Source organism: Fusarium proliferatum (genome assembly GCF_900067095.1).
Source record: "Fusarium proliferatum ET1 genome assembly, contig: FPRO_scaffold001, whole genome shotgun sequence".
Classification (NCBI taxonomy): domain Eukaryota; kingdom Fungi; phylum Ascomycota; class Sordariomycetes; order Hypocreales; family Nectriaceae; genus Fusarium; species Fusarium proliferatum.
In genome coordinates this window covers 2,198,812-2,220,447 of record NW_022194790.1, presented here as the reverse complement: position 1 = coordinate 2,220,447, position 21,636 = coordinate 2,198,812, and the positions used below count along the sequence as shown (strand labels likewise).

The following is a 21,636-nucleotide window of genomic DNA, read 5'->3' as shown; positions in this document are numbered from 1 at the left end:
TTGCACAAAAGCAAGCGATAATGGCAGAGATATCAAATGTGATGATTTGAATTGATTATTGAATCAATAGAGATGCTTTGTGCAACAAGTTGCTTCCTATCCAGCTCTTTATACTTTTCATCTGCACTTATTAGAGATGTTACCATCATAACATATGGATTTCAAATCAGAACCGAGTTCACTTCACCATCTCATACCAAAATTGGCCATGAGGCCGTATGTGCTCGAGCACGCAATTCCAAGATGCACAACCGTTGGCTGGCGGTCGGTCAATTGACATCCATGGCCACAAGGGCGTACAGTCGATTTGATTAGTAAAGGGTTTTGATTACTGTACACAGCTTGTTTGTTAATTAACCTACCTAGTTGAGAGAGCCAATGAGGGTTGTAGAGTGAGTATATCGGGAATTATACGGATGTGTTAAGAGTTGGGATGGATTGGGTTTGTACAATGGCGTCAAGAAATATGCTAACGTTGAAAGACGAACATTTCGCTTGATGAATGATGACGGCAAAACTTGATTGTGCACGGCCGTCTTACTGTATACGAGATAGATACTCCGTAGATAGATAGATATAGACATAGATCTACAGTGACAGCAAGGTAAGCAGAAACTCCTCATCCTGGGCCAATTGCTAAATTTAGCCCCTTTTGCTCCATCGCTTGGTGGCCTAATTTACAACTTGAATCCCCCTTTCATTTCTGAAACGCGTGGAAATCCGTACTCTTCGCTAAATGGTATCTGCAAGGCTATCACACTCTTAAACTGTCTTAAACTGTCTTAAACTGGAATACCGTTGCTCTTAGAGAGATTTTCTCAGCCTTGGTCCATTTGTTCGTCCGTTGCCCCGTTGGATCAGCCAGTTCATGTCTCAAATCTCATCCTTCGGGCTCACTCTTGTCTGTCTCTGTTTACCCCCAATTCTCACATGAGACGAAACACGAAACAGCAAGATCGACTATGTAAAAAGACGTGACGTGCTAAAATAACTCACGGCCAAGAAAAAACCTGAAGAGATGAACTCGAAATGCCGTCACCTGCCTCTGTCAACAACGCAACCGGGCCCTCTCCTTCTCCTCCGGCTCCGAGTCCGGCCCAGACTCAGCCTCCACCTCAGCCCGGCGCATCGGGGGCCGGATCCGCTGCGCCTCCGACCACGCGCCCGGGTCTCCCGGACCGTAGCGTTTCCGAGAACACGGTAGAGGATGCTTACGTTGACTTTATTCTCTTTTGCAATCCGGCAGTGCCGCTCCCTACAGACACGACAAGTCTGAGAGAGGCATTCCGTAACCCCCCTCGCAGCGGCGGCAAGTCCTTCAGCACATTCGCCATCTATGAGCTCGTCCGCAAGTTTTACAACAGCGAGATCCGGACATGGACAGAATTGACTACAAAGCTCGGTGTTGAGCCCCCAGACCCAAACAAGGAGGAGAGTGCCCAGAAAGTTGCACAGTATGGCGTGAGACTAAAGGTATGTGATGTAGGGCCACCCAAACTCAAGGTTTACCCACTAAAGACTGGTCTAGAAGTGGATGAATTCCATGCACGTCAAGGCTTTTTTCGAGTATCTGATGGACATTCCGAATGATTACTGGACAAGGATCCCTACTGACAGTAACCCTACGAGCCAGCCTATCCGCGATGGTGTGGCCCTCGAGGATGACATGGCTCTGAGGGCTCTTTTCCCACACATACGGCCAAAGAGAGGCAGAAAGCGTCCCGTCGATGATGACACAGCCACTTCTCCCGCTCAGAGATCTCACCTCGCACCGTCATCAGCTGTTGAGGCCGTAAGCGGTCCTATGTTAATGCCATTGTCAGCAGATCCCACGAGGCTAAGCGCTGCACCGTGGACTCCGAGTGATACCTCTCAGCACACGCCTCTATTTCGCTGGCCGCAGTCTGCTATTACACCGAACTCGAGGAAATCTTTCTGGGACGATGCTCTTGAGCCACAGTCTGCTGTTACACCGTCCAAGCCGAGACTTACGACGCAGCGGAGAGGGCCCAAGAATGTGTCTTCTGCCTGGAGACCGGGAGTCCCCAACGGTGGTGCCAAACCACGAGGACGGCCACCGATGAACAGAACTCCTATAGATGCTTCTCTGCCTCCATTTTCTACCACGACCACCACAACAGCCCCTGAGGAACCCGTAGCCCCCATTTGTACTCCGCCAGTCTCAGCTCCCGGGGTAGACAGTGGACAATCAGAGAGTAGTTTCTCGATCCCCTCTATAACATCACAGCCGCATCCTACCCCTGCTCCACCGAGGCCTTCTCGCCCGAGTATATCTTTACAAGTCCCCGAAAGACCATCGGGCAGTGTAAGACTTGCAACTCCTCCCCCAGTCGTGGTCATCAACGGCCCCAGTGAAACCCAGGCTCCTCCTCCGCATACGTACGTCGGAACATCATCGAACTTTGCAAGAGCTACGAACGAAGTGACTATGTCACGACAGCATCGGGCTGAGGATACAATGGCACAACAAAAGGACGTTCCTAGGCTGTATTTTGAGAGGCTTGAAGAACGTACCAACGTCGATGAGGTTATCGGTTATATGATGCGCAGTCTCTTTGGGGCAAATTGGCTCGATGCTGAAGGGAATCCAACACATACATGCTCAACGACCGAAGCGATGGCGATCGTCAACTCGGTTCTTGAAGACTTGTACAGAAAGGCAGCATCACCGGACATGTTTTTGATCAACCTAGCTGCCATGACAGGAGGGGGGTACCTCCTAGCCGGAACGACGAAACTCAAACGCATTGGCGTGCAGGACGGTGCGATGAAGTATAGCTGTGAATGGATATACGGCCTAGGTCATCTCAGGGGCCAGTATCAGATGGAAATTGCTGTACCGGTGGAGATGCTTGACGGCTCTAAAGAGCCGAGTCCCGAAGCCGTGTCTACGGAATCAGCATCCAAGTTATCTGCGGATGAGTGGCAGGCCAAGTATGAGAAGCTGCTTGAAGAGTTGGATAAGAAGGATAAGACGTTTATGGATCTGAGGATGAAGGTGACGGATATTCTAAGGGGTGTACCTAAGAAATGATGCTTTGTGGGGTACTGTCGAGGTTTGCAATGGCGTACATAGTTGAGCGGAGTTATTAGGTTGTTTCTTTCTCCAGGGCAGATATGGTGTTGCTTCTTTTGGTTGATACTTTGCGAATTGGCGCATATTTGTATATGGTCGCTTATATTGGGCACTTTGTTTACTGAGAATAATACGTGGTTACCTTGGAAATCGTGATCGTGTTCCAAACAGCGGTGAATGTGAACCTCGATACAGTGCAGTTCTGTGCATTCCGGGCACACATAATGTAAGATGGTGTCACTAAACATTTACGAGAGCCTTGTTTGGTAGATAATATTCGGATCTTTCGGAGACTCACCATCCGAATTGAGATAAAGGCGAGGAAATCACATCGGCGACTCCGAGAATGTGTAAGCATGCTACACGATAGCTATTGCATTAGTTATACTCCTATAGTGATATTTCCTACCAAGTGAGAGCCTTTCTGGTAGGTGTGGATAGTTGATGTTGGGATCTCACGATTGGATAGATTTACGAGCGGAGAGATCTCAGAAACCACGGGGAATCTGGGGATCGCACAAGGGCATATCGGATATCATAGTTAGGGCCGATGAGCTGGGATTCTCTGGGGAAAACGCGAGAGAGAAGGGGTATCGAGATAAGAGTCTGTGGTGTTGGTGGAGATGAGGCTACCCTGGGGACGTCCACTCACGATGCAGGGAATTCTGCTGCCTTGAGCTGAAGAAGAAGCCAAGCAGCCCGAGAGAGCAGCAAATAAGGTCATTCTTGGAAATTCTGGGGTAATTGGGAACTTTAGACGAAAAGTCGTTTCATTCTACGGTGTTATTCAAATCAAGAGACTAGAAACAATGAACAATGATAGCACACCGTTGGACCACATGTAGCATCACGTGTAACCCTCAAACGTTACACTTTAGTCGGAGCCGGTTCGGAGTGTGTAAGAACGGGTAAGCCAAAACGGTTAACCGAATAAGCAATGCGATGTAGATCCATGCTGTTCCCAAGACCCGAGGAATCCTTCACGACAGAACCGGGTGATATTGTCTACCTCTCTTGCATCCGGAGGATTCGAGATGTGTGATTGCGCAGATCATTGACTGCTAGAGACAGTTCGCCCGGGAAATTACAAGATCCTTGATCTCCATTGTCTTGGATCATGAGAAACCACACTCGTAACTTTTAAGTTGTCATTCTGGGTTTGATCATGAGACATGCATGGTACCTTGTGATTACATATGTCGGTTACAACAACATGCTATTTGACTCTCTGGCTTGTCTCTCGGAACAAAAGTTCGGCATGTTAAGGAGGGTTGCAGAGAGGCGGCACAGAGGCTGAAAGGATGGAGGGATGTCAGACAGTTTGGACTGTGGCAATGGAACCGAGACAAGGTCCCCTTGTCTAAAGATGCTCTTTCAAGGCGCTGGGCCAGGATAGGAGTTTATATTGGACATGTTGACTTTGAGTTATCAGAGTCTCTTTGTTCTTGGATGTCAATTCGGCGTTGAAATGGTCCCAGGAAGTGAAACTCAATGAGATAAAGACAGACCAACTGAGCTCGGTATGCCCATTGGTTTAAGTAAGATATGAAGACAAGGATGGGCATGCAATCTTTATCTGATGAGGTAGACATGGGGCAATCGGACTCTCCACAGGAAGAAGAGAGGACGATGAGATTAACTTGAAAATACACGTACCTTGGCAAGTCAGTATTAATATAAAGAATTGCCAATTGTCATGTCCCAAAGACAAGTATTGAAGCTGATAGATAATCCCTGCAAATAACGAACCGAAGTCAAGACCCTTGTCCTTTAGACCCTTGTCCTTTAGACCCTTGTCCTTTACCCTGTCTTCCCCCATCTTGACCTTGTTCTTGACCTTGTCCTTGGGTCACCGGCCGGTCAAAGCCCGAATAAAGCGCAGCGTCTTTCTCGTAAATCTGTTGTCTCTTCCTGTGTGAACTTGGAATTCAATGTGATACAGACGAGTACCACCACTCTTAGTGCATTATCCCCATCACTAGGTCTATTCAAGAAGCTGCCATTATAGTCCTAGGTCCAGTGCTACGTCCAGTAACTTTACTAAGGTAGTGCCCAGACCAAGTCTCGTCGTCTCACCCCAGACTCGCCCGCCTCGACTCGACTCAACTAGGCTAATCAAACCAACGGCCTGGATCCTTCTACTCAACTCATCAACTTTGCCTCCTCCAAACTCTTTTACCAAACTCATGACAACTCATTCCAAGTCAACTGCTCGGTTGATTCTTACATATTATTAATCCTCATCTCACGTCTAACATCTCCCAATCGTTGCGACAACTAAACAGTCATCGATCACCCTCTTTTCCTCGGCTTTGGCGTTGACTGTGCCTCATTCTTCTCATCTCCCCAGCTTCCAACCCCACATCTTGAAGCGATCGACCGACGACACCCGCTAGAAACGTTTGACACGGCTCATCAGTCAACTCGGCTCAGCTCGACTGTCTCTGTGATATCTACGCCTCGCCTTATCTTTGACCAACTCACCCACGACCTTCTCACCACAATCGACATCATTGGTGTAGTCTTTTCTCAATCGGGCAATCGCCCGCCTCTCCGACCAAACCCATCTTACTCTCAACCCGCCACCCTCAGTCACTCACTCTCACTTTACCAGTCACTGGCTTTTTATAACACAAGATGGCGCCGAATCGCGGCGGAGACGACATAGAACGGTATATTCTACCCTTGCTGACCCATTGCCGATCCATATGCTGATCAGTACTCTCAGTCTGTCAAGGACCACCAATGAATATCCTTCCAGTTCCATGATAGAACATGCACGGCGTCCTTCAGAAGCCTATGTCAACCTTCATGCAAACATTGAAGCCAAGTACGCTCACTAAACCTCGGCACGCCCGCTCAATCCTTCATGACTAACATGACCCAAGAATCAAGAATCCTCTCTGGGGTCTTCCACGAGCAAGACTTCTAGCTGATGTTGATGACTTCTGTCGAAAAAAGGAACTAGAGCAGTACCGCCCCCTCATTCGCAAGGGCGCTCTAGTTGCCCAGGACCCTACTGGCTATGAGGATATCGATGGAGACGAAAAGCTCGACGACACAGAGATACAAGCTCTCAGAGACGAAATCCTCCACAAGTGGCGAGTCCCCTTTGTTCTGTACTTGACCGTTGCGACATGCTCCATCGGCGCAGCCGTACAAGGATGGGATCAAACCGGTTCGAATGGCGCGAATTTGGAGTTTCCCTATGCTTTCAATATCGGCAGTGAAAGTATACACGACAAGCTCCTCGTCGGTCTCGTCAACTCTGCCCCTTACATCGGAACAGCTCTCTTTGGTTGTTGGCTTTCGGATCCCCTAAATTCCCGTTGGGGTCGTCGCGGCACGATATTCTTCTCGGCCAACTTTTGTCTCTGGCCTGTCATTGGAAGCGCTTTCTGTAACACCTGGAGACAGCTTTTTGCGTGTCGCGTATTACTTGGTATTGGAATGGGTACCAAGGCTTCAACAGGTGAGTTTCTACGTCTCCGGACCACAAGACAAGCAGCACGTCTCTGGGACCTTGTAGCTGACATGTGAGACAGTCCCCATCTTTGCCGCGGAAAACTCACCTGCCCCGATTCGAGGAGCCTTTGTCATGAGTTGGCAGATGTGGACGGCTTTCGGTATCTTTCTAGGAACGTGTGCGAATGTCGCTGTTACGAAAATCGGCCATAACGCATGGAGATTCCAGCTAGGATCGGCGTTCATCCCAGCTGTCCCCTTGATGTGCTTGATTTACTTCTGCCCAGAATCGCCTCGTTGGTACATGAAGAAGAACCGTTACCAAGATGCGATGAAATCCCTATTACGACTACGAAACCACCCGATCCAGGCCGCGCGCGACTTATACTACATCCATGCGCAACTCGAGGTCGAGCTGGACTTTATTGGCGAGGCACACTATGCCAAGCGTTTCATCGAGCTTTTCACTATTCCTCGCGTGCGCCGTGCTACTGTGGCCTCATTCGTCGTCATGATTGCCCAACAGATGTGTGGGATCAATATTATCGCGTTCTACTCGACAAGTGTGTTCCGAGATGCAGGTGCTGACGATAACCAAGCTCTGCTGGCATCGATGGGTTTTGGGCTGGTTAACTTTGTCTTTGCCTGGCCTGCAATATGGACGATAGACACCTTTGGTCGACGATCGCTGCTACTGTTTACCTTTCCTCAGATGGCATGGACACTACTTGCAGCAGGTCTATGTACTTTGATCCCAGGCACAGGCGGAGCTCATATGGCTTTGGTTGCGTTTTTCGTCTATCTTTTCGCTGCCTTTTACTCACCTGGCGAAGGACCTGTGCCTTTCACCTACTCAGCTGAAGTGTTTCCTCTGTCGCATCGTGAGGTGGGCATGTCGTGGGCTGTGGCAACCTGCCTTTTCTGGGCGGCAGTATTGTCTATTACTTTCCCACTGATGTTGGCTAGATTGCACGCCATTGGTGCTTTTGGCATGTATGCAGGGTTCAACATCGTCGCGCTGGTTATGATCTTCCTGCTGCTACCAGAAACAAAACAGCGGACACTCGAGGAGCTGGACTACATCTTTGCAGTACCCACTCGTGTCTTTATGAGATATCAAGTCACGAAAGTGCTTCCCTGGTGGATCAGACGATGGATCTTGTTCCAACGAGAAGCAAGACTGGAGCCTCTGTATCAGTTTGACACAGTTGGCGAGCCCGAGGATAATCACAGCAGTGACTTCGGCTATGAGAACGACAAGGCAAAAGTTGAGTTGAAGGATACAATTGGACTTACGTCAGGAGTCCAGACGACACGATGAGGTTGATGGTGGAGATTGTGATATCATGACATTTGGCGTTTGTTTATGGGAGACTTGATTGATTTGGAGAGTTTGTTCTGTACTGTACTCTTTATGATACCCTGCACGAGAAAGTAGCAAGCGAAATGGAATTGGGCCTTGTCTTTAACTAAGGGAGATGAATACCCCACGAAAGAGGAGAAACGAGTGTATTAGTTTATAGTCAAGTGACGTCAGGAGAAGACTAGTTACTGTACATATGATAATAGTCCGCATCGTCTGTGCAATTTACGTCTCTGACGGTTACGTTATTCACCAAAACCTGACGCTGAAGTTCGCCGAGCTCTTTAGTTCAATGTGAGTGACGTCGTGATAGCGGAAAGTGAAGCGGGCTTCTCAACTGGACCTGTCTTGGCCCAAGGTGGGAATTCCGTCATTCTCATTCGGGGCCTCGGGAGATGATCACCATCTCCACTTGATCAACATTCAGATGGGTTGGAAGGAGATAAATGCCCAAAAGGCGTTGATGCTCAGTGACAGAACTGAATTATGAAGTGAGACTATAATGCCGAGGCCGACACGGGCGTCTACTGTAAACCGAGGAGACACACCGTCTCGCCGTACATACAAGTTCCCATTCATTCAACGTCATGATGTTTGCGCGCGCTTAGTGAGTGACGCACATACTGTGTAGCTTCTTCTCGTTTACGATGCCCCGACGATACGAACTGGGGGAGTGAGAAGTCTTTGGGCGTTTCTACAGTAGAGCAAGAGCACGGCCAAGCTTTTCCGGGGATGTTTGATCGATCAGATCACGTTGCATTTTCTTGTTGTTGCTGGTTGAAGCGGAGACTGCTGATCGACCTACGTGGATTTCTCATGAATAATGGGATCGACATTGCGTTGTCGAAGGTGGATGGGCACTGTGGGAGAGGAGTGAGACATGAAGGGTCCAGCAGATTAGCAACTGTGAGAATGATCATTCAAGATGATAATAGCAAAGTATTATAGGACCAAGTTGAAGTTGAAAGAGTAATACTGGTAGAGTAAATGCGGTTGGTGGAATAAGCCGAGTGATGACCCAAACTGTCGGTCCTCTCAAGTTCCAGTTTCGACGTCGTGCCAACTCCCAGTGTCAGTGTCAGCGTAGGTAGGGTTACACTCCATCAGCTTATAGCAAAGACACATTCTTGGCACCGGGAGATGAACCGAATTTAATGTCGCCTTGCGAAGAAATAGGGGGACATAATCGATAAGAGCGTTTCCTCAACTCGTTTCATATATCCGCAAACTTTGCCATATTAATCCACGATGAAACCCAAAAAAAGAAAAAGGAAAAAAAAGTTCACGGTCTCGATTCTTTTGACTTTGACTTCCATCACAGTGGATGGAGGTCAAGGCGTGGACTAACTAGCGAGCGTTTTTTTCCCTTGCCGTCACCCTTATTCTGACACGTTGACACAGGCTAATGCGGGATAGCATGACTTGAGGTCACTTCGTGCCTGCAGGGGTAAATATCATGGTTCGCTTTGTTCTTCTGAACCAGTGGCAAGATGAGAGGGGCTTGGAGCAGGAAATAAAGTCTTGGTATGGTGGCTGTGAGCCGAAGATGCATCATGGAGTAGTTAGAAGATGAAATGGCCAGAATGAGATATCCATAGACAGCATCATAGACAGCATCTTCAGCATTCTCTTCAATATCAACGTCAGGATCTTTGATCAGACTACACAAACTTCGTCCGAAGATACCAACGGCCAAGACAATGCGGCAGTTGGCGGCTTTCAAGTTGATCAAGACCCTCATTTTCTGGTAGCGCAGACGCTAGAATTCCCGAGAATGACGAAAAGAAAAATGGTTGGTTTCGTCTTGTCTTCAATGTCTTAATTGCGCGTCAATTATCCAAAGGTGTGCTAGTCGGGAATCAGTAACACAAAAAGGAAACTCAGCCGTTGAAGGCACGAGAGGCTAGCCGCTAGCCTACAACTTGTTGAGCCGCCATCGACCCTTTGTAAGTCGAACATCGAATAAGAACTTTTCGTAATGATTCTCGCCATGTGCAGCATGACGACTCTTTCAACAACATTCAAACTATCACAGATCAGGGAGAAACCGTACCGTGTTTCACTGTGGCAGTTGCTGGCGTCAAAACGTCAGCTCCCGATGTGGGATCGGTATATGGACCCCTTGAGATCTCTGGTGTAAATCTTTGCCACGGAGGGACACCTCGAGAGCTTGAAGCTTTCTTGGTGGACAGTGCTGAGTGGAATAAATATGGAGAAGATACGGTTAGATGTTAACTTTTGGTGCTTTGCATCGATGATTGACTGATCTCGTATCGACAATCGCCTCTGGTCCCCAGTCTTTGTTATGTTTCTTCCCTTGCTTGGGTGTGTGTCTTCTGTTCGTGGTAAAGATTTTCTTCTTGCGGTGTTGTAGATGGATGGCCTGTTGGTGGTCGGGTGTTTTAGACGTGCAAACCGAGACATAAACAGACTTTGATTGTCAAAGCTGAGAAATGTCATGCATTTGCCTACCAAAATCACGTTCGTATAAGCCCACGTCTCATCCTTGGTTGAATCCTACATATTTCTTGCCATAACAAAAGGCTGCACTGTACTGTACAGTATTTCGCGTATGTGTTGAGTTTTCGGCCGCGTAGCACTCCAGCCCGATTTGGAGACGTGAAACAAAGGGGTATCTGAGACCAGCTTGTCAATGGTTGTTTGTGGCTGCCGGGGGGCGGCGCCTCCCCCTGGCCCGGCGTTGAGAACCGCTGCCGTTCTGAAATATTACTGGATAAACGCGGACATTTGGGGGGCTCGGGTGCCCCTGAAGCCCGGCATACAGCAGATGAAAGGGAAAAAAGTGAAAGAGCAAAAAACTTGCAGAGGTGCCCAGTGTCTGGGGACCCTGTCGCGGATCCTTTTTCAGCTGGTAGGGCTCATGATCCAGCGAGAGGGGAGCCCTGAGGGCCCTAACGACCCAGGACCCAATTGGACTTGGTCCATACATTACCTGGAGAGAAAAACTTGAGTGGGTGGTTGGCTTTTCGCCATGACTGAAGACGCGCTGCTGGTGGATTCACGGCCCCAAAGTTCTTAGGTTCTCCAGAGCCATGACCCGCCCGTGAGTGGGAAGGAAAAAAAAACAATCGGGGACCCCTTTCGTTGCTGACGGTACCTGAGTCCCGGCTTGGTATTTCTAGGATTGTGCTTGGATGGCAAGGCGGACAAACCTCAAATAGCAACAAAACCTGGCCTAGCCTAGTACCTAGCACATGAGGAAAAAAGGAAAAGCACACCATGATAGTGGATGTCGTCACAGTGTAACTTGTAACTATCTCGCACTCACACGAGCTTGAGCGAGAGCCAAGTCCGACAGGGAAGGAACAAGGAACACCCACCCAATCCATGATCCCCGAAACCTCGTTCGTCAATGATTGACTTCAACCTCTCTTTCTACCTAGTCGTTCCCTTTCTCTCTCTTCTTCCTCTTCATCATTTCTCCACCGACTCTCGTTCCAGTCCCTATTATAACCACGGCCCTCCCACCCCGGCCTAGGCTTGCCCTTCTTTTGAAAGCTTCCCATCTTCTGTTTTGTTTCCTAGCTCCTAGGTTTGATCTCTCTCTCTCTCTCTCTCTCTCGCTTCCTCATCTCACCTCAGGTAGCACAAATAACCACCAACTTGTTCCTGTTCGTCTTCGCTGGAGAAGACTGCAGATCACCTTCGCTCTTTGTCCTATACCTGCAAAAAAAGAGGAGGAGAAACACATGGGATCGTTGTAGCGTTTTGCCTGCATTTATTTCCTTGAATCTACTACATCATCGGCGTACAACATTGGCATATCTAGCTTGGAGCAAGTCTTCAGCAAACAGATCATCACCTCCATTCCTACCTGACTCCTAGACACCCTTCGAGCGCAAGCAGATCATTGCGGCTTAGGATTTGATATCCTACCACCGTCTCATATCCTGCTAGCACTGCCCGACCTCCAATCTTCAAACGCCTATCGGTTTCATCATCGGCCTCGACTCACGCCAACAGGTCGATCGCCTCTTAACTCGAAGTATTCGGGCCTCCACATCGAATACTCCCGCCCTTTCAACTCCCTGGTTGGAGTTTGATATATAACTACACACGAGAATGGTTAATCGCCACGTTTCTTTGTCTCCCCGCAATTCGCGTCACTCTCACACAGGCTTCGTTCCCCTTGGTGGCACCAACAGCAATAACGAAATGGGCGACGGTATTCAGCTCACGCCGGTCAAGAGCAATGCCTCTGCCCGGAGTGGTATGAGGAAGGCCGACATGCCTCAACCCTCTACCATGGATAGCAACTCTCCTACCGAGGACGAAAAACTCACCGGTCAAGGTCACCGCGGCCGTCGAAGGAGAATGGGCGATGGCCTCTCTCGTAGCGGTACCGGAGGAGAGGAAACCACATTGAACCCAATGGGCAGACTCTACTACAAAATCATCGGCTTCTCTGTTGTCACCAGATACCTTGTATACGTCGTCCCCGTCGGCCTTCTCTTGGCCATTCCCCTGATTGTCCTCGCCGCCATTGGCAAGAAGGATGGCATTCCTGTCGGCAAATGGAACGGAGATGGTGACAGGGCTGGCGATGATGGCCCTCCGCTCTTCAAAATCTTCCTCTGGGTTCTCATCATGTGGCTCTCATGCTGGATCGCAAAGGTTGTTGCTTGGTTCCTACCCTCGCTCTTCATGTTCTTTACTGGCGTCGTCAGCAAGGGTACTCGCAAGTACGCAACTGTCCTCGGAAACCTCATCCTTCCCTTCTCCTTCTTCTTCTGGGCCTTGGCTTCTTATGTCACTTTCAAGAACCTCTGGATGGAGGAAGATAGAGGCAAGAACTACGTCCCATGGGTCCGCACTATGGGCCGTGTCCTGGGTGCTCTTTTCGTTTCTTCAGCTGTCTTCCTTGGTGAAAAAGCGATTGTCCAGTTGATTGGTATCTCCTACCATCAGCGATCGTTTGCCAACCGTATCAGGGAGTCTAAGCGTGAGGTTCACTTGCTCGGGCTTCTGTTCGATGCATCTCGAACCCTCTTCCCTCTCCATTGTCACGAGTTCGCTGATGAGGATGCCATCATTAATGATAGCATTGAGGTGATGCTCCGTGGTAAGAAGGGACACAAGCGCAACGGCTCTGCCACCCCCATGAAGCTCATTGGAGAGGTTGGCAAGATCGGAGACAAGGTTACCTCCGTTTTCGGCAACCTTGCCTCTGAGATCGCTGGCCGACAAGTTTTCAACCCCAACTCCGCTCACTCCATCGTCATCGAAGCTCTTGAGAAGACTAAGTCATCTGAGGCAATGGGTCGACGTATATGGATGTCTTACGTTGTCGAGGGTCACAACTCACTTGTTCTGGATGACTTCCAGGAGGTTCTTGGACCCGCTTACAAGGAAGAAGCTGAGGAATCATTCTATATGATCGACGGTGATGACAATGGTGATATTAGTCTCGATGAGATGGTCCGAAAGGTTGTCGAAATCGGTACGGAGAGAAAGGCAATCGCCGAAGGTATGAAGGATATTGGTCAAGCTCTTCAGGCTTTTGATAAGATTCTTCTCGTCGTCGTCCTGCTGGTCGTTATCTTCGTTTTCCGTAAGTCTCACCTCAGAAGTGTGTTTGAATTCACTGACAATCCCCACAGTTGCTTTCTTCCAGAGTAGCTTCATTACCACTCTCACCACTGCCGGAACTACCCTGCTTTCTCTGTCTTTCATCTTCGCGGTTACTGCCCAGGAATTCCTCGGTTCTTGTATCTTCCTTTTCGTCAAGCACCCCTACGATGTCGGTGATCGTGTCGATATCAGTGGCACCAGGATGGTTGTCAACAAGATCTCCCTCCTCTACTCTGTTTTCCACCGACTGGACACCATGCAAACAGTCCAAGTGCCCAACATTCAGCTCAATAACATCTGGATCGAGAATATCTCTCGTAGCAAGGCCATGCACGAAACCGTCGAAGTCAACGTTTCTTTCGATACCTCATTCGAGGACATTGAACTTCTCCGCATGGAGATGGAGAAGTTTGTCCGTCAACCCGAGAACGCTCGTGACTTCCAGCCTGATCTTAGCATTAGCGTTGGCGGTGTCGGTAACCTCGACAAGCTTCTGCTCTATGTCACCATCGCTCACAAGTCCAACTGGCACAACGATTCCGTCCGCGCCAGCCGCCGTTCTAAGTTCATGTGTGCACTTGCCCTGGCTCTGAAGAAGGTGCCTCTCATTGCTCCTGGTGGTGGCGGTGAGCCACTTGGTGGACCTACAAACCCCTCTTACTCTGTTACTGTTACCGATGAGTTTGCCAAGAACAGCCGCGAGGAGGCTGCTAAGGCTGCTGATGAAGCTCGCATGGTCCCAACCTCGAAGCAGGAGAACACTGAAGAGAGCCAGGCCCAGGCCGCTGAGGGCTTCAACTCGCGCCCCCCTGCCGCCGGCCTCGGTGTCTGGGATAATAGTGACAACCATACCCTAGGCTCTCACGATGATGAAGTCAACCGCAACCGCGACATCGAGCATTTGCGGACTGATCTCAAGCGTGAGAGCACTCGGGGTCGCCGCAAGGCGGGTGAGGCTATCCCCTCCCTTTCTCTCGAGACGGCCCCTCGTGCTAGCATCACGTTGACGCAAGCAAGCCCTCGCAGCCCTCACCGTGGCCCCTTCGATGAAGAGGCTGAGGCTGGCATGGGCCCAACGCCTTACCATTCTAATCTCTCTGCCGGCCCATCTCAAGGTTCTCAAGGCTATCAGCCATATGCCGGCTCCAGCAACCAGTATAATGTCGCCCACCCCCTGCAAAGGCCCGGTCAGGGACCGCCTCAGGGACCGCCTCCTCAAGGACAGCCACCCGCTCCCCAGCGCTAGTGGACCTGGAAGTGAGACAGACGAACCGTAACGGCTGATCAGTGTGTATTGAAAATAGTAATATTGGGGAGGTTATTTGGGACGGAACTGAATTTTTCTATGTTGGTATTCGGGTTACTTGAGAGACTAGAACAGTCATCTCCTTTCTTAGAAATCAGACTGGGTCGTCCGCATAAAAGAGTGTGGATGTATCGGTTTATGAAACCCAGCCAGGGACTGCAGACCAGCAGCTCTCAATATTCACGAAGTAAAGAATTTAGACTATTATTACACTTCAATCAAATATTTTGAGGATAATTGTTATGTCGAGGAACTTTGCGTCTCTGGAGGCTGCTGACTTAGCAAACGTGCTCCAGAGGTGGGACATCATCGTCCTTTGCCCCCAAGTCAGTCTTGAGAACACGACCGAAGAGTTCCAGCAAAACCTCGAAGCAGACCTTGGTGATGGCAGGATCATAACGTCCCTTGCTTAGCTCGTCACGGATGAAGGCGTGCTGAGCCCACGCAAACTCATAGAAGCTGGTAGGGACACCAGCTTCGCGAAGCTTGGCACGGATTAGATCGCGACCAGCATCAGGGACATGAGTGTCCTTTACACCAAAGATCATGGCAACCTCTCCCTTGAACTTGTTGAAGAGATCGATGGTATGGTTGCTGTTGGGAGGAGCGGTTGATGAAGTGTTGGGCGCATCATAAGGGCCGAGTGTACGGGAGTGAATATCAGTTGCGAAGTAGGCAACGCAAGCAGAGATGCGAGGGTCGAGCTGTGTCGAGCTGTTGATTAATATGAAGAGAAAATGCTTGGTGAAAGACTTACAGCAGCGCGAACGGCCAGATGACCACCTAGACACATGCCTGTAGCTCCAATACGGCCTGTGCAGGTGGGAAGTGAGAGGAGGTAATCGACGGTGGCGTATGAGTCGGCATCATAGGACTCGAGGGTCTATCACAGTTAGTGATCGTAAGCACAAGTTAACAGTGCTGGCTGTCGAGTGAATACCTTTTCGATCTTGAACTTGTTGCCACGATCAGTGTCCTCGGCGTCGTACTTGAGAGGCTCAGGGCCGGTGAAGTCATGGTAAGATGAAGGTGCAGCGACGATGTAGCCTTGACCAGCGATCTGACGGGCGAAACGGGCAACAGGGCCAGTGACTGGAGAAGTAGAGTGAGCTTGCTGTGATATTGATGTGAGTATAATGTGAGGACTTACCTTGGTAGATCTCGCTGAAGAGACTCACACCAGGGAAGCGTCTGAACGAAGGTCAGAATGATGTAGAGCGAGAGGATTTAGGAGACTTGCGCATTAGGATATCCAGGAATAGTGGGATGAAAGACAAAGATGCCTGGTCACGAGTGTAAGTAGGTAAGCTTCTCATGTCGCATATCGTGAGAGTTGAGCTGGACATACGCATAGTACCCTCCTTGCCATTGGCAGAGGTCGGGACATCAACGTGAGACTCTTTGATCAACATTTTTCTTCCTTCAGACCTGATGTTTTGGAGGTTCAAAGTTGCAATATCTGAGGTTATAGCTGTTCAACCTCATATCATTATCAACTTCCCCTCGATGCCCCTCGGCGGGGTGTTACATATGTACATCCTTCAAGCGAGACGCCTCTGATTGGCCGAGGGCAACATCATTCAAGCTTCATAACTTGATCCGTCCGTTGTGGCACCCGGACCGATCCCGCCAGCACCCGCTACGTAGGTATAGAACCAGTCTCTACCATGAGTAAGCAGTAGTAAGTTCTTGTTAGTAGCAGAACGTAGTTGATGACATGTCTTGCGGTGCGTGTCCTAGGGCAGCTGCTGCAGTACAATGTGACCGCTTTTGAACACCGAATCACAGAAATAAACATGTGGCAGGGGTATCCATATAGCTAATTACCGTAGAGCACCTGCACATGAGGAGTGATAGGGAGGTGCTTCAGTGGGACCTCGACTGCTAATCCGCCTTCGGACCGTCGAATCCCAGGGTAGAAGAGGTTCGTTCCAGCAATTTAGTACGTACCTCACAACCCCATCATTCCGGTCGTCGTCACAAGGATCTATCCTGTCCTTCCTTGTCTCTGTCCAGGTGGTCACAACTTTTTGGTCGTCCGACTGCTCTAGTTATTTGCCCCAACAACTCTCGATCCTGTTTCTGACCCTTTTCTCCCTCTATACAAATTAAAACAAGGGACACTTCCTTCAGCATATATTCTCACGATAACATAAGTTCATCATATCGAGGGTCGCCACCCGTACTTTATCCACGGATGCACGCCCTAGCTCTCGAATAAACCACCTCTACCTACACCCACTCACGTCTACTACATTTCTCCTTGATATATACCAATCGCATACCATGAACGGCCATTTCTCTGCCGTCGGCGAGGCGCCGGGGGCTGGAAGCTATGAGCACGGCGTCCAGGTTATCGACGAGGACAAGGAGTTCAAGTATGTACTGTACAGCTGTCGAGTTGTTCCCCGCCACTTTGTCACTCATGATGTCTTCAGAACTAACTAACCCTACTACACTACAGCACCCACCTCAATGAGTATCTCAACGTTACCGATGTTGCTGCATCTGGCTTCAATTACCATCTTATCTCCGTCTTCGGCTCCCAGTCGACCGGAAAGTCGACCCTCCTGAACAACCTCTTTGGCACCGACTTTTCCGTCATGTCAGAAACCGAGCGTCGACAGACCACCAAGGGTATTTGGATGTCCAAGAACAAGCGCGAGACGAGCGCAGGCACAAAGATGTCCGACAACATCCTTGTCATGGATGTTGAGGGTACCGATGGTCGAGAGCGCGGTGAGGACCAGGACTTTGAGCGCAAAAGTGCCCTCTTTGCGCTGGCCACCAGCGAGGTCTTGATCGTCAACATCTGGGAGCATCAGGTTGGTTTGTACCAGGGCGCGAATATGGGACTTCTCAAGACCGTTTTCGAGGTCAACCTGCAGCTGTTCCTCAAGGACAAGCAGTAAGCCAAGCTCTACGGTAACCCATTGCTTGCGCTGTTACTAACTCTAGCTAGGTCGACCCCCAGATCTTTACTCTTCTTCGTCATTCGCGATCATCTTGGCACTACACCCCTGGGCAACCTCCGAACCACCCTGATTCAGGACCTGACTAAGATTTGGTCGTCCATCTCCAAGCCTCAGGGGCTCGAGGGTTCGCATATCGAGGACTACTTCGACTTTGGCTTTGCTGCCCTACCCCACAAGATCCTTCAGGCTGATAAGTTCACCGAGGAGGTCCAGAAGCTTGGGTCGCGGTTTACCGCTGGACATCGACACGGCAAACCTGGTCTGCACGGTGACCAAGAGCTCGAGGGTGGTCTCTTCCTTCCCGAGTATCACCGACGAATTCCTGCCGATGGTTTCTCCGTTTACGCTGAGGGCATTTGGGACCAGATTGTGAACAACAAGGACCTGGATTTGCCTACCCAACAGGAGCTTCTGGCTCAGTTCCGTTGCGACGAGATTTCTCGAGAAGTTCTGATTGACTTTGACGTCGTAGTCACGCCCCTTGAAGAGAAGCAGAGCGAAGCTTCCAAGCTCGGTGTCCCAACCGTTCTGCCCGACCTTGGCCTGGCTGGTAACGATGCTCGCCAGAAGTGCATCAAGGCCTTCGAGGTGCAGGCAAGCCGATACCATAAGGGGGTCTACGCCCGCAAGCGACACGAGCTCGAGGGCAAGATTGATACTCGCCTGAAGGCACTCTACCAGGGCCAACTGGCCGCCGCCCACAAAGCCGGTGTCACTGCTTTCGGCGAGGCTGTTGCCAACAAGGTGAAGGCTGGGCAGAAGGCTGGTGGTAGCTACGAATTTGCCGAAATTGTTGCCAACGAAAAGCGAAAGACACTGGATATCTTTGGTGTTGAGGCTCAGAGCTTACTCATTGAAGGGGTCTCATGGACTAACTTCGAATCGCAGCTCAAGCTCTTTGAGAAGGAGCTTGACGAAGAGAGCGCTAAACTACGAAAAGAAGAAATGCGACGACTTGCGACCCGTGTCGAGCGCTGGGTCAGATCTCGACTTGGCGATGCTGTTGGTCTCGAGTTCAACAAGTTGGGCAGCGGCCGAGCCGGCGGTGGAGCCCCCGAAACCGGCGAGAAGCCCGACTCCGAGAAGGATCTCTGGGACAGAGTATGGAAAGTCTTCACGGGCATTGTCAAGGAAGCCGAGGTTCGATTTGCCGAGCGAGCTAAGAGCTTCGACGCTACTCAGGAAGAGGTTGAGATCGGCACATGGCGATTGCGCCGAAAGAGCTGGAACGCCCTTCGAGAAAAGATCGAGGAAGAGGTTATGGAGGGCAATATTCTGCTGAAGCTTCGAGAGAACTTTGAAGATAAGTTCAGATACGACGAGGCTGGCGTACCCAGGATATGGCGTCCCAGTGACGATATTGAGGGTATTTACACCAAGGCGCGAGAGTCTACTCTCACCCTTGTTCCTCTTCTCTCGAGATTCCGACTGTCGGAAACATATGGCCCCCCTGACTTACCAGGCTTCGTTGGACCTCAGCCCAACGGTGTCCAGGCTAGTGATGAGGAGGACCTCACACCGATTGGAGGTATCGACGAAGAGGATGGCAAGAGCCTCGAGGAGGAGATGACGGTGCTCAGCGAGGGCAAGCGCCAGGACCTTGTTGTACGATTCAAGAAGACTGCCGATGGAGTTTATGTCGAAGCTAAGCGAGGTGCTATTGGTGGTGTTGCTCAGGTTCCTTGGTACTTTTATGGTTTACTCCTTGCTCTTGGCTGGAACGAGATATTGACTGGTAAGTTTAATCCGCCTATGATTGGCCTTTGTGCTTTTACTAACAAACGGCGTTTCAGTTCTGCGAAACCCCTTCCTTTGCCTCCTTATCCTGGTCATCGCCGGAGGTACATATGTTGCGTACACGCTTAACCTCCTCGGCCCTATGCTCTCAATGGGCAATGCTGCTATGACACAGGGTGTCGAGATTGCGAAGCAGCAGCTCCGCGACTTTATTGCCAACTCCGATACAGCGCGTCAGGCTGTTGGCATGCCTGCGCGTGAGGACAGCGATAACATTAGCATGGATACTTTGGATAGCCGGGGCAAGAAGGCCAACACGACTTCCACGGAGAAGGATGACATTGACGAAATTTAATGCATAGGGGTTGTGTATGAGTCTGAGCAGTGGCGCTGGGCCTTGTCGAGTATGATTAGCGAACAGGATATAATGTCTACTGTAAAAATAAAAGGAGAATATGTTCGATTCACGCCCAGGTGATATCCAAAATTTGACTGTTTCAATAAATTCGTTCCCAAGAAGGTTATAGGGGTATCTAGAATGCTTCCAAGCCAGCCGGTGTACCAAACCAATTACCCAACTCCGATGACTCCTTATCCTTGTCCCCTGAGGTGAAGTAATCAGTGAGCCTACTCGTCTCACCGTCATCCTCAAGTGGCCACTCAACCTTGACACCATTTCCCTTGGCCTCAAGCATGTCTTTTGCTGTCCCCCAGCTGAATCGACACTCGGGTCCCCATCCGAACACAGGATGCATGTTGCCCTTCATCCAATTAACGCAGCGTCCGTCAGATGGATAACCTGAGCCCCATGCCATGCCCTCACCGTCTTTCTCGTCTTCGTCTGCCCTCGCTTCAAAAAGAACTTCGAGCGCGGCATCACGAGTGACCTTTGCGCATACCGATGCAGCACTGACGCAGGCGTACAAACTATCGGCCTTCTTGGCAACCGTAATTTTGGCTGTGGGAAACACGCGCTGCAGCTTTGCTTGATATGCCGCTGGTTGGCCAATTGTATCAACGTAAATCTCCTGGATATTTACGCCAAGCGCATACACAGCCTTTATAAGATCGACCGTGGCGTCCATAGCTTGTGCATTGAGGTTGTAGGCATTTGTAGGTCGGTACATGTTCGCGCCGATGTCTCTAGCCGATAGTGAAGCTGTTGCCCAGCCACAAGAGTCGTGAAGATCCGAGCCAGGTGTGCAAAGTGTGCGCATAAGATCTGAACGAACAGCGGGTGTGAGGACCTTTGAATCGTCAAAGTGATGCTTCTCGCGAAGTAGAGAATCAGAGAGATCTATAGGGAGGAAGAAGACGCCGTAGACCATGGGGCCGAGAACAGGGCCACGTCCGGCTTCGTCGACACCGAGGCAACATGGAGTTGCTGAGGAGGGGTCGGAAGGGTTGCTGGGGAGTAGAGAGGAGGGAACGGCGGAGAAGTGGTTGAATGATGAGCCTGAGAGAAGGGCTTCGCCATGGACTGAGGGTGGGATATAAGTTGTTGAGGAGCGGGTGACTGTCTCGGGGACTTCTTTAGCTGGTGAATCCGTCATTATGAGATGAAATGTATAGCTTATTATGTTGCAAGTTGAGTTTTGGGAACAGATTTGTCAATTGATCGTTTTGATGCCTCTGGTTGTCATGGAAGTTGAAGTAAAGAGAAAGTTGGTGGTAAGAGTTCCAGGAGACGCGTCTAGACGCGTTAAGCACCCAGGCCCCATATTTTATATAGTGCCGTTGACCTATGCCTACTAGGTACAGGCACTTGACTACCACAACCAGCCTAAAGGCAGGCATAGTAAGCTCCATGTTGTAAGTCATGGGAGATATACGATTGGCTTAGCCTAATTCTAGTAATCTAGAATTGTATTTGATTTTCTTGGAGTCATGTCATCTGATATTGTCGTTGATGCCCGTTGAGAACAAGTAAACAAGCGATTGCATGCACTAAGGTCCCTATCCATTACAGCGCCACTATAAGTCAAGCCACATGCAGCGGCAAACTGAAAGTAATACTGGTAAGTTATCAAGTCAGTCACTTATTATGAACATAACAGATTGGCTGAGCTTCCGATTGAGTATAGATAAATGAAAATTGAAT

At 49.9% G+C, this 21,636-nt stretch overlaps 7 protein-coding genes across 7 annotated transcripts; 4 read left to right on the top strand and 3 right to left on the bottom strand.

Annotated features, from left to right (window-relative positions):
• Nucleotides 1-1,029: 1,029 nt before the first annotated feature.
• Nucleotides 1,030-3,055, top strand: FPRO_01362 (uncharacterized protein; the record flags this gene model as incomplete). The annotated part of the gene is made up of 2 exons (XM_031232316.1): nt 1,030-1,473; nt 1,529-3,055. 2 exons carry the CDS (start codon nt 1,030-1,032, stop codon nt 3,053-3,055), a joined length of 1,971 nt encoding a protein of 656 aa, XP_031075111.1.
• Nucleotides 3,056-5,734: 2,679 nt separating this feature from the next.
• FPRO_01363 (uncharacterized protein) lies at nt 5,735-7,883 on the top strand (the record flags this gene model as incomplete). The annotated part of the gene is made up of 4 exons (XM_031232305.1): nt 5,735-5,769; nt 5,826-5,927; nt 5,986-6,569; nt 6,643-7,883. The coding sequence occupies 4 exons, from the start codon at nt 5,735-5,737 to the stop codon at nt 7,881-7,883; spliced, it is 1,962 nt and encodes a 653-aa protein (XP_031075110.1).
• Nucleotides 7,884-9,327: 1,444 nt separating this feature from the next.
• Nucleotides 9,328-9,666, bottom strand: FPRO_01364 (uncharacterized protein; the record flags this gene model as incomplete). Its single annotated transcript, XM_031232294.1, has 1 exon — nt 9,328-9,666. One exon carries the CDS (start codon nt 9,664-9,666, stop codon nt 9,328-9,330), a length of 339 nt encoding a protein of 112 aa, XP_031075109.1.
• Nucleotides 9,667-12,008: 2,342 nt separating this feature from the next.
• Nucleotides 12,009-14,763, top strand: FPRO_01365 (uncharacterized protein; the record flags this gene model as incomplete). The annotated part of the gene is made up of 2 exons (XM_031232283.1): nt 12,009-13,497; nt 13,547-14,763. 2 exons carry the CDS (start codon nt 12,009-12,011, stop codon nt 14,761-14,763), a joined length of 2,706 nt encoding a protein of 901 aa, XP_031075108.1.
• Nucleotides 14,764-15,101: 338 nt separating this feature from the next.
• FPRO_01366 (putative dienelactone hydrolase family protein) lies at nt 15,102-16,235 on the bottom strand (the record flags this gene model as incomplete). The annotated part of the gene is made up of 6 exons (XM_031232272.1): nt 15,102-15,527; nt 15,581-15,706; nt 15,764-15,915; nt 15,974-16,014; nt 16,064-16,106; nt 16,172-16,235. The coding sequence occupies 6 exons, from the start codon at nt 16,233-16,235 to the stop codon at nt 15,102-15,104; spliced, it is 852 nt and encodes a 283-aa protein (XP_031075107.1).
• Nucleotides 16,236-17,109: 874 nt separating this feature from the next.
• FPRO_01367 (uncharacterized protein) lies at nt 17,110-19,890 on the top strand (the record flags this gene model as incomplete). Its single annotated transcript, XM_031232261.1, has 4 exons — nt 17,110-17,201; nt 17,288-17,731; nt 17,786-19,533; nt 19,592-19,890. The coding sequence occupies 4 exons, from the start codon at nt 17,110-17,112 to the stop codon at nt 19,888-19,890; spliced, it is 2,583 nt and encodes an 860-aa protein (XP_031075106.1).
• Nucleotides 19,891-20,068: 178 nt separating this feature from the next.
• On the bottom strand, nt 20,069-21,088 carry FPRO_01368 (putative 35 kDa ribonuclease H; the record flags this gene model as incomplete). The annotated part of the gene is made up of 1 exon (XM_031232249.1): nt 20,069-21,088. The coding sequence occupies one exon, from the start codon at nt 21,086-21,088 to the stop codon at nt 20,069-20,071; it is 1,020 nt and encodes a 339-aa protein (XP_031075105.1).
• Between the last annotated feature and the right edge of the window lie 548 nt (nt 21,089-21,636).